Below are 12,034 nucleotides of genomic sequence, written 5' to 3' on the forward strand. Positions count from 1 at the left end.
TAATTAGTCGACTCGGCAAGGTTTACTGTCATATTACCTGATACCTCCCTTTATCATATGTCTTAGTTCATTTTTCTTTTGAAATACTATCCACCCACCTCACCACCTCTCAGTCAAGCAATTTTCTCTGCACTAATAATCAAAATATGGCTTCTCCAATGCACAACATAAATAGATTAAATGAAAAAAATGATTTTTAAGTACATTCATGACTTTGTTACGGATGTCCTTTTTGATATATTCAGGCGGGTGAGAGTATTAGTGAAGAAGGAGGCCTCAATGAATTTGCTGACTGACCCACTAGATAGAAGATTGAAACTTAAGGTCTGCAAATGTTATGGTGTATGAATGGGTAGGGGAAAACATGCATGTGTGGACTTCACCGGGGTTTCACCACTCGTGGGATTATGAGGGCTTTTACGATAAGATAGACATCCCTAAAAGTTGTGTCAAATAAAGTGGCCAAATATGAGAAAGCATGTTCTGACTCATAGGTCCATGAATATTGTGTTTACCAAGATTGATTTTTTCATCCAAAAGGATCCAACGGTACAACTTATTGCTCGGTTACCTTATATTCATATGTAATTAATCTTTGATATATATTAGTAAATAGAATCAATGATAGCTAATGATGTTCTATCCATTATTATATAAAAATGATAGTAATAAAAATAAGGAAAATGTTAACAAGTGTTTTAAGAGCAATGTTTAAGCATATAAAAGTAGCAACTTTTTGCATTGAGAATTATACGGTAATAACTTCAACAAGTGTTTAACTTATTTTTTTCAAAGCATAATATCTTTTTATGGGTTCCTTAAACAATGTCCTTAGGACACTTGTTAACAAGACCTTAAAAATAATTTATCTCAAAACATAAATTTATATAAAAAAAACTTTACAAACCAAAATCAAACTTTTCATTATTGAGGAGAGTGTTTGCATGGTATCCAAAAAAATCCTAGTTCAAACTTGAAACTTCCAAAAAAACAAAAAAGAAGAAGTGCTTTTGTTTGTGTTGAAAAGTTTTGTTTGTTTGTGAAATGCCAGTGAGTAAAGCATATAGCTAAACTCTATCCTACAGCATCTTTTCATCATCACCATCATCATCATCATTATTCAAACTAAACAAGGACCCTCATCCCTAGATAAAAAAAAAATTATGCAATCTTGATAATGACTTATGCAACTGACACACACACATATTAAGAAAGAGAAAAAAACAGACACTCACAACAAACATAGCATAGCAAAACACTATTCAACATTCATGTTTTTTTTTCTTCCTTTTTTTTTACATTCTGTAGTTAATGTTGTTTGTTCTCATCTTCTGTTTCTTTCTTTGCACTCACTCACTTTTTTGCTCTCTCTCTCTCTCTCTCTCTTCTGTGCTCTTCTGTCACCCACCATCATCTCTCTTTAATTCCCCATATGAAACCGTTGAACATTTTTCAACTTTCACACTAGCTTCCACCACAAATTCATGAAGAATATGAACCACTTTATCACAATCACAATTCACAATTCAGAATACCCTCTTGAGTTTTGATTCTCTCTCTCTCTCTCTCTCTCTCTCTCTCTCTCTCTCTCTTCATATGTTAGTACTCTCTTCTCTTTTTTCATGTGTCACTATTGATTCATAGCACTATCTCTTTATTTCTTATGCTTTACTATGCTTTGAGGTGTGAAATATCTTTTACTGCTTTTCACTTAATTCACCAAAGTTCTTACCTTTTTGTGTTTTTTCTTAAGCTGTTTTGTTTTAGTGTGGCATTTGGTTTTTTCTTAAGCTTTGTAATATTGACTTCAAGTGAAAAAAATGATTTTTTTCTTCTTTTTTGGCTTTTTAATTTTGTGAGTGTATTTATCAAAGGATAAGCTTAAAAGGGTTACATTAGAAATTGCTTAATGTTAAAGATTTTGTTATGGTTGGTTGGTGTGACTGTGAGAGTGGACCTGTTACAGTTCAGCTGGTCTTTATCTTCAACATGAAGCCTTTTTTAATTTTCATGTTTCTATATAGTTTGGTATGATGTAATCTAGCTTCTGCTTTTGTCCTCACTCTAATTGATTTTGTAAAGTATTTCCATTGATCTAGTTTCTTCTGCATGTTTGGTTTGCCTTTTAGTCTTAAGGTCCTTTTCTTTTTCCTTTGCTTGCTCTTCACATTTAGATGTAGATGTCAAACATTCATATGTATAATTGAGTAGAGCATAACCAAGTGGTTGATGAGTTTAAGTTACGGTCGGATTAATGAGGAGTACTTGAGTTCGATCCCTGACTTAAACAATCTTTGGCTAGACTTTGCTTACCTTCTGGCCGAACTTTGGATTACCAGAACCCCTTTTTTTTTTTTTTTCTTTCTGAGAACTATATGGTTAAAACAAAACAAAAATCAGTAGAGTACGATTACCATTGTTGAGAAACTTTATTTGTTCTATCTTTTCAGTTTTTATTTGTACGATTTGTGGCTAATTTTATCAAACTGCTGTCATTGATTATATGGTTAAATTTTAAGCACTTCTTGACACTCTTGTTTGTGCCTGCATATTGGATTTCATTGATTTCATGGTTTTCTGACTTGTGCATTTGTTCCTTTGTCATTGATTTTACATGTCACAGAGATAGGTGGTTAAGTTTGGATTGCTGAATATTAAAGGGAAGTTCAATTTTGGTTGTCAAAGATTGTGAAGGGACTTGAATTTAAATGCATGGATCGAGGGGACCAAATGGCGGCATTATCCGGTTCTGCATCATACTTTATGCAGAGAGGATTACCTGGTTCTGGAAACCAACATGAGTTGCATAATTCGCCTGGTATTCGTCCACTGAATACCAATTCATCGTTTCAATCAAGCATTGGTGGTGGTGGTACTATTGGATCCACGTTGCCGATGGATTCTTCTGGAATTGGATCTCAATGTATCAATGTAGGTGCTTCTTCTGGGGGTGCTGCTTCAACCGGTGAACCTGCCAAAAGGAAGCGTGGAAGGCCTAGAAAATACGGGGCTGATGGAAGTGTGTCCTTAGCATTGACTCCAACAACACCAGCAAGCCATCCTGGAACCGTACCGCAAGTCCAGAAACGCGGTCGAGGGCGCCCTCCAGGGTCCGGGAAAAAACAACAGTTGGCTTCTTTCGGTAAATCTCTATTCCACTTTTTATTTTGTGGCGTTTAATTATAGTATAATAATTTTAATTTGAACTTGAGATATATCTGTTTCGTAAATTCATATCCATGAGTTGTTTGATTTTATAGTTTTTGAAGTTTTTTTGAGTCAAGGTTTTTTATTTGTTCATGCCGGCATTCTAATCCCTTAATGAACTGAATTAACAACGAATTTTATATTCTCACATATACAAAACACTGTCTATTCAAAATTTTACTGAATACAAAGATAGATGGGCTGTGCACAAAAGTGGTCGAGCTTTCAAAAGTCTCGGTTCATTCTATCTGTTTTAAATTTTTATGATATTTTCGATGAAACTATCAACGTCGAAACTTGAAACACTTGATTGCTTAGACTTTTACTTCACATTTTTCAAATTTGACTTGGAACTTTATTATTCAAATATTGCAGTCAATGTGTATTGTCGTTTTCTTCCTCCGTTACTTGACTTGTTTTTCAAAGTTTGACGTATGTTTTCTTCATATTTTTCAAATATTGACTTAAATTTTATCATTCAAATATTGCAGTCAATGTGTATTGTCGTTTTCTTCCTCCGTTACTTGACTTGTTTTTCAAAGTTTGACGTACGTTTTCTTCACATTTTTCAAATATTGACTTAGATTTTATTATTCAAATATTGCAATCAATGTGTATCGTCGTTTTCTTCCTCTGTTACTTGACATCTTTTTCAACGTTTGACGTACATTTTATTTGTAATTATTACACATGATGCGTGAAACAGACTATTGTTTCAGCCATTGCATGACTTTTTTTCCCAAAGATTTTACTGATTAAATTACAGCACACATTAAAACTTAGACTATTTTGGTCATTAGTTATTTTTCAAAGATTAATTTCAATTCTATTTGTTTAAACGTTACAACTAACACACCAAAACACTCAAGCGTTTCATAGTAGTCCACATTATTTGTTCCTTTGTCACTAAGATAATATTTGACAATTTATACCTTTATATTTGTTTCAATACATCAATTTTTTTACCATACCAGAAATATTGATGGATATTTTTACTGGGATTATAAGTGAAATGGGCCAGTCCAGGCTAGGCCTTATCATTAAATTGACCTGGCCCATTTAACAAATTTAAATCATTAGCCTACCTAGTCTATTTACCTAATATAGTTGAAAGCTTATTTTATAGTCGGACCACTAGAGCTATCTCTTTAAAGAGATCACCAAATATATTTTTGATGATAATACAATTAATATTTACTATATTGAGAACATTAACAATAATTTTTTTTATTTTGGATGAGCTAAAGAGTAAAGACACACATTTTGTTTTCGTACATACGTTCTTCTTTTAAAATAAATCTTGACCTAGGTTAGGTTTGGGCAAGCCTATAAGCCCCAAGAGGCCTCTTGACCTATTCCCTGTTAGAACATGAACTGGTTCTATGCGCAGCAATAAGTGCTTATATGAATAAGCTGTTTTAGCAAGATGAGTTTATAACAAACAATAAAATTGAAGGAGAGAAATAGAATGAATGATGATTGGTAATGATGTGAATGTGATTCATATTTTGAGTTTCACAATACAAAGCCTTTATATAGGCACACAAGTCACTTGCTTGTGTAGCAAGCAATCTAACTAACTATAGAATTTAAAACAAACTTATCTAGAAGTTAGTTACAAATGCAGTTATTGATTAATATCTAATATTCCCACCCCTAATATGGATGCTGGCATGATAAATGGTTTTGGTTTATTAAATTTTTGTTTTAATACACAATATAAATTGTCTATGAATTATTTTTTTTGGTCAAGATATTGTCTATGATTTTAGTTTAATATATTATAACAAATATTGTCATCTCATAATTTCAACAAAACATGTTGCAACGTCGGCCCCACTCGATTGTTTTGGCCATGGCTTGTTTTTCAAATAGTATAGCTAAAATGTTGAGACACTCGAGTTTTTGATGGCTTTCCTTATTATTGTTATTTTCTATGCAATAATATTTGGCAATTTATACTTATATATTAATTAATATATGTACTTTTTTTTACATTAACTAAGATCGATATAGTTGTTTTTTATTTTTGGGATTGGGGGAAATGGGCTTCGATAAGCTAGGTTTGCCATAGATAGACCTTTCCTGTTTCAAAATTAAGGCCCAAGTTTGGTTTGTTTATCTGAGGCGGCCTTTTTATAGCGAGGCCTTTAAAGAATCCAAAAGCTTACCTCTTAATGGGATGACAGGCCTAAGTCTTTATGTAATATATGCCACTAGGACTGACTCTTTGAATAGGTCAAAATGTACATGGATTCAAGGCATTGAAATGAATATTTAGTATATTGTCAAACAATAACAGTAAAATTGTCATTTTATTACTTTACATTTATTCATATGGTTAGCTTGTCGAGCCTATAAGGCATTGTGAAGTAATGCAAGTCTTAGGATTAGCTACAAGATATTTGATTTGTTTTTGTCCCCTATAAAATGCACAAGGACAAGTAACTGTAATTTCAAAACCTCAACTCTACGTTCTTGAGAAACGTGACCGGCTGAGTTTAGTTTTTAATGCAATGATTTATAAGATAATTTTCTCTTAGAATGATCTTATGCGGCAAGTAGCAAAGATGGATAAATTCTTGTGAATCTTTGGTATAAAGAAGTATAACTTGGGCTGAAAGTTTCTTGTCTAATTCAACCTAAGTGATTGATTTATGTTAATTTGGTTTTACTAATTCTATATATGTTTTAGTTTAATGTTTTGAGTTGTTATTGCCAGGTGGTTTGATCTCCAGTTCAGCTGGAAATGGTTTCACTCCTCATGTCATCTCAATTGCAATTGGAGAAGTATGCTACATTTCTTTAACAGTATTAATCTTTCTGTTTTGTTATTATATATGTCTGTTGTTTATTTTTTGCTAAAATAGTACATTTTTAGTTCCTGTAATCTATGTTTTGGTTCCAATTTGGTAGACTAACTTTTAAAAGCTTTAATTGGGTCATTTGTCCAATATTTTAGTTTCAATTTTATCCCTTATCTTTTCAAAGCTTCAACTAGGATTTGGGCCACTTATCTATTATTTATGATTTGCAATAGTCCCTTATCAATACGGTCCTTTTCTAATACAATTTGAATGAAAAGGTCCACATTGAAGCCAAAAATCCGAAAATTTTAAAAGGTACAGGACCAAAGAAATAAAATAAGGGACCAAAAATATATTTTAGCATTTAGTTTTGTTAACAGTGCTTCTTTTTTTAATGGACGTACTTTTTTAGAAAGGGAATTCATTCAAGACATAATATCATGCTTTAGAAAATCTTTGATGTTTCTTTTAGACGATCCGTTTGAATTTTTGTCACATGTTATTTCATTTGTGCAATCATATGTAAGACACACTTTTGAAAATTGACCCTTTTCTTCTGTGTAGGACATTGCAACAAAAATTCTGGCATTTTCTCAGCAGGGACCTAGAACTATATTTGTTATGTCGGCCAATGGTGCTGTCTCTACTGTGACACTTTGTCAGGCTTCGACATCTGGGGGTTCTGTCACATATGAGGTATGAAGCTTTCTCATTTTTACGTACAGCTATGTTTCTATATGTTTCTAGTTTCATAAAGAATTATGATTGTTTAAATGCATTTTCGGATATATGTTCTTGCCTAGAATTGTTATACATGCACATAATAGCAATCCTTTATGAAAATGTTAGTGGATGCATTAGCAATTCTTTGGAAAAATTGCTTAGCTTAAGAATTCAATCAATTTTTATAGGCAAATGTTAGTGGTACTGGTAGCATTTCCTTATATGATCACCATGTTATGAATTTAATAATCTGTTTGTTTTGTTTTTTTTCTTCTTATCCTTCAAAAAGTCTCTTTAGCACGTTAAGTTTGTTTATTCTTTTGTATATATGATTATGTTTAATAATTTGTGGTCTTTTGCCTCGATAGGGGCGTTTTGAGATACTAAGCCTGACAGGCTCTTACTTGGTTGCTGATAATGATGGCTCGCGTAATCGAACGGGTTCATTAAGTGTTTCTCTTGCCAGTCCTGACGGTCGTGTCATTGGTGGAGGCGTCGGTGGATTGCTCATTGCTGCAAGTCCTGTTCAGGTAACTGCTATTCTACTGCTGTTAGGATAGCATTGAAATTCCCCTTTCTCACCTCAAAATCAGAAACTTAGAAAACATTTTATGTTTACTTTGTGAAAACATTTTCTATTTCACTCAAGTGTCTGTTTAGTTTGAGAAAACGTTTCATGTTTTAAGTTTCTGTTTTCACTTTTACTTGCAAAATTGTCACATTATTTTCACTTATGTTTTCTGTTTGTATAGGAAATAGTGGCAACATTTTGTGTTTTCACTTTTACTGCACAAACATATGACAATATCTAATTCATATACATCATCAGTGTATAAAGATTTTTTAAGTTGCCAATGAATTAGAATAGCTAGATCATTAAAACATTTGATTTTAATAACAACTACTTAAGTTACACATGATTGGTTGTGATCTGTCGACAATATAAAACATTTTACACTAATATATTATCAAAATTAAACTCGGCTACAAAACCCTAGTTTTATTTGTATTGCTAAATTTGATTGGTCATGACTATCAGGTGATAATTGGGAGCTTTATGTGGGGTGGACCAAAAACCAAGAACAAGAAGAATGAAGATTCAGAAGATCAAGAAGTTGGTGTAGAGGAAAATCATCATCATGGAGTTCATAATCCAGCTGCAATGAATAGCATGTCACCAAATCAAAATCTGACTCCAACATCTCTCAATTCTTGGCCTGCATCGCGTCCATTGGATATGCGTAATTCTCATATCGACATTGATTTAATGCGTGGGTGACAATTTATTTATTTATTAGCATACACCAGTATTGGATATACATGTTTAAGATTCATGGTCACTCATCTAATTTTCGCCTAGTAATGACTCAATGTGAAGTTCAAACTATAGAGTAGAATTCTTTCTTGACTTTTGGAATTTGATTAATGTCAGCTATGGTTGATTGACTTTAGAGGTTGTACTCATATTTTTGTAGATGTGAGGAATTTTAATTTTAAGATTTTGCCTTTTGTGGTTCAAGGGTATGTTGCGACTCGTGGTAAAATGTCGTAGTTTTAATCAATGAGATTAGCAGAAGGGGCCGATCTTCTACAATACGGTGACTCAGGGCTTGAAGTTCTGGGAGAGGTTCCCTCTAACAAGATTATTTCCATTAGGAGATCTTGCGATTTTCGTCATTAGATTGTTTCATGGAATGCAATGATATGATGCAAATGATGATTTATTTCTGAATCCAGGGAAAACCTAGGCCGGGTTTGTTTCAAATTTGTTTTTTGCGTCTGTAAACAAAATGACAAACACCACCATAAACTCACACACAGCGGAATACCCCGAGTTTGAACGCAGAATGCCACAAAAAGTATCCAGACTAACATTGTTAGCATTGCCGATTGAGCTAGATTATAATATATTTTTTAATAAGGAATCAAACTCGATACTTCAAAATTTACAACATTCACACACTCGATGTGTCAACAACTTGAGCTAGACTCAAGTGGTAAAACGAATTGCAGTTACATATTAGAAAGTTTGTTATTGAAAGTTTTTTTTAATATAAATCACCACCATTCATGTTTAGTCTTTATACAAATTTTATTTACTGTTGGTATTTTTTTTCTTTCAGATTCCTAGAGAAACAAAATAAATAGGGACAGACTAATAATTGCTGAGTAAACATTGTTTAGGAAACAAATAAAAATCATTAGTATCAACATCAATTGCTTGTTTTGTGCAACTAAAATTTCCAAAATAACAAATACTAGTCCTAGTCCAAGCACTATTTATAGTAAGAAATAGGAGTAGCTGGTTATATGATGCTCAAATGATCATGACTTATGATTTTGTCATATTTATAGACAGTAACATGCTGATGCAATGCACCATATTGGTCCATTTTTTACCGTGAAAGTTAAAAGATATCATGTTCGGTATCTATGATCACGTACATTTCAATGTTTACTAAAACAACAAGAAAAATAGTTATAAACTAATAACATGTCGGCTTGAAATTTGGTTATGTAACATTGTTTAGGTGATTTACTGGAAATTGGAACAATGAGAGGAACAGTGGCAGAAATTAACTCACTATGCTTCATAAGATCTATAATATATGCACAACTATATATTTTTAATGTCCCTAATTCATTGAAAGAGCTACAGTTAAAAAAACAAGAAATGTTGATGAAAAGGGAGTAACTGTCTTCATGTGATTTGAAAAGTAATGCCTTGCCGTATTTGGATGCAACTCATAGGGAATTTATGTTCACCAGAAAAATCATTGGCCTGCATGTATACAATATAAAAATTTAATTTTAAACCGTTAGTATAAAAAAACAATTTTACACATATATCTAATCATATATTTTTTTTTTGATAAGCTAGGAGAAAGGACATGCATCAGGAGACATCGTCGACATCCCAACTATGTTGGCACCCCGAGACATCGCCATCCTTTGCCGCCAAACTCGAATAAAAATTTATTAAAAAAAGGGGAAAAATAATTACTGAAGGAGGGGGAACTAGGCCAATACCCTCCAAAATAAACAAAGCAAAAACAAAACAGAAAGAAAGAAAAAACAGCAAACAGACTAAAAACAGACTAAGGAAATCTGTAGTAAGGCAAACCGCTTCTGTCCCGAAAGAAATCGAAGTTCAGTGCAAGAGGGAGAGTGTCAAGCCAAACCGTGGCTACCACCGAGTGACCCAAATTCGCCAAATAGTCGGCACAGCAGTTACCTTCACGGAATATATGAGAAGCAATTACCTGAATCCCCAGATTGCGAGCATTGTGCCATCTATTACGTAACAACATGGGCACCAAGAAATGGTTCGAAAAGATCATGAGAGCACTGGTTGAATCACTTTTCAACTAGAGATTCCTCCAACCATGGCGGGCAGCAAATTCAATTGCAAAAATGATCCCCATAACTTCTGCTTCTGCATTAAATGAAATAGGGAGATGTGATTAGATGTTTTTGTATAATATTTTTTCTTAATAGATAAATGAAATAACAATATATGTTTTTTTTTTTTTTTTATAGTATTTTTGTCAATTAGACTAAAACTTGTTAATGTATACAAATTTTTTCTACGGGGATTTTTTTTTACATATATGTTTGGTGTTTGTAAATATATCATATTTTTGTCCTCGTGAGCTTAGTTAAGTTGGTAGAGAAAATACATAATATATGCAAGGTTTACTAACAAAAAGAATATATCATATTTTAGTTCATGCACTTTTTTGTTTTTTTAGTCCTTGTAAATAAAACAACTTATTATATCTAGTTGTAAATTGTAAAAAAAAAAATTAAAATTATAAATTTATTATATTTAGTTATTATTTGGTAAAAATAAAAAACTATAAATTAAATATTTTAAATAAATGATAAATAATTGAAAAAAAAGTTATACCGAAATTTGGTACTTTTTAATATATAAATATAGATTAAGAAAACTCGATTATCTAATTCGTAAAAACAAATATTAAAAATTATATAGTTTTAATGAAGAATAAAATTAGAAATTTGAGAACTTGAAGATGAGCACACATCAATGTCTCAAACCAACACTACCAAATCAATGTAAATCACAAGAAATAAGTTAATGCAGTAAAACATAATATATGATCTCTATGTACACATGTTGATTCTTAATTGTCAACAACAGCTTGTTTTATATGGAGGTAAGATCAATATTGTAGCATAAGATTTTAACTTATTCTATAAAAAAATGATGTTTTTCATTGATAGCTAGGTGACAGACCCATATATATATATGTTCCACCAAATTAAACTAACCATTGGTCTTGATGAAAAAACAAATTTATTAAATTAATATGACACAAGAATTTTGTCTTTTTGAACTTGATATCTCTATAAATACCCTGATGACTAAACTCTAACTTCACACCATCATTGAAAATAAAAATAATAAAATGAAGGGTGTCAAAATTAGTTCAAATTTCATTCAAACCATGGTCATTCTTCTAATCCTTGTATCAACTTTGTGCTCAAGCATTGAAGCTTCAACCAGAAAACCAAATGGAAGAAGGTTTAAACCAGAACATCGTCATAAAGCAATCTTAACATTGAACAGCTTTGAAAAAGGTGGAGATGGAGGAGCACCATCAGAATGTGACAACAAGTTTCACTCTGACAAGACACTTGTTGTAGCATTATCAAGTGCTTTGTTCAACCATAAAAAGAGGTGTTTGAAAGAGATTACTATATTTGGTAATGGTAAAAGGGTTAATGCCAAGGTTGTTGATGAGTGTGATTCAAGTAAAGGGTGTAAGAACAATATTGTTGATGGTTCTGCTGCTGTTTGGAAGGCTTTGGGTGTGCCTGAAAAAAGAAGGGGTGAAATGAGCATTTTCTGGTCAGATGCTTGATGCAAATAAATGAGAATTAATTATATCTATATATGTTTGTGTAATAATATAAGAATAAACGACAAAAATTTCTCATTTAAAATAAAGGCACAAATTCTGCATAAAAATGTCATGAAAAAGTTCTACTAGTAGAGTAGAGCTTTGATTCTCCATATTAATATCATGAAAATCGTACACTCAACATACTCCTTGAGAGAGAGAAGTATAGAAGATGTCGTGTTAGATGTAATATATTAATGATGTGATGAGAAGAAAGATATAAAGAAAATAAAATTCTGAATAATGTATATATAGGGAATTATTAAAGATGTCTATGTATCATTATTGTAAGATGATTAGTATGTCAATGTAGTTTTAGCTTAGTGATATGAAATTGACTTTGTTACGCTGAACTATGAGGCAAAGTTC

The 12,034-nt window shown here is 32.1% G+C and overlaps 2 protein-coding genes across 3 annotated transcripts; both read left to right on the plus strand.

Annotated features, from left to right (window-relative positions):
• The first annotated feature begins 1,215 nt into the window (after positions 1–1,215).
• Positions 1,216–8,256, plus strand: LOC25500897 (AT-hook motif nuclear-localized protein 9). 2 transcript variants are annotated; one of them, XM_024771932.2, is made up of 6 exons: positions 1,216–1,598; positions 2,624–3,142; positions 5,930–5,997; positions 6,579–6,710; positions 7,106–7,267; positions 7,777–8,256. In XM_024771932.2, the coding sequence occupies exons 2-6, from the start codon at positions 2,713–2,715 to the stop codon at positions 8,014–8,016; spliced, it is 1,032 nt and encodes a 343-aa protein (XP_024627700.1). In that variant the 5' UTR covers positions 1,216–1,598; positions 2,624–2,712; the 3' UTR covers positions 8,017–8,256. The 2 variants fall into 2 exon arrangements, with proteins under 2 accessions (XP_024627700.1, XP_024627702.1); XM_024771934.2 differs by lacking the exon at positions 1,216–1,598 and adding an exon at positions 1,880–2,028.
• Positions 8,257–11,152: 2,896 nt separating this feature from the next.
• Positions 11,153–12,034, plus strand: LOC25500898 (putative ripening-related protein 1). The gene has a single exon (XM_013589398.3). It carries the CDS (start codon positions 11,171–11,173, stop codon positions 11,624–11,626), a length of 456 nt encoding a protein of 151 aa, XP_013444852.2. The 5' UTR covers positions 11,153–11,170; the 3' UTR covers positions 11,627–12,034.

The sequence above is a fragment of the Medicago truncatula genome, chromosome 8, assembly GCF_003473485.1.
Source record: "Medicago truncatula cultivar Jemalong A17 chromosome 8, MtrunA17r5.0-ANR, whole genome shotgun sequence".
Classification (NCBI taxonomy): domain Eukaryota; kingdom Viridiplantae; phylum Streptophyta; class Magnoliopsida; order Fabales; family Fabaceae; genus Medicago; species Medicago truncatula.

Bases quoted from the DNA above. Each gene is read 5' to 3' on its own strand.
- LOC25500897 (XM_024771932.2), top strand. From the start codon at position 2,713: ATGGATCGAGGGGACCAAATGGCGGCATTATCCGGTTCTGCATCATAC. The intron at 3,143-5,929 runs GTAAATCTCTAT...TGTTATTGCCAG, and splicing joins ACAACAGTTGGCTTCTTTCG to GTGGTTTGATCTCCAGTTCA. The intron at 7,268-7,776 runs GTAACTGCTATT...CATGACTATCAG, and splicing joins TTGCTGCAAGTCCTGTTCAG to GTGATAATTGGGAGCTTTAT.
- LOC25500898 (XM_013589398.3), top strand. From the start codon at position 11,171: ATGAAGGGTGTCAAAATTAGTTCAAATTTCATTCAAACCATGGTCATT.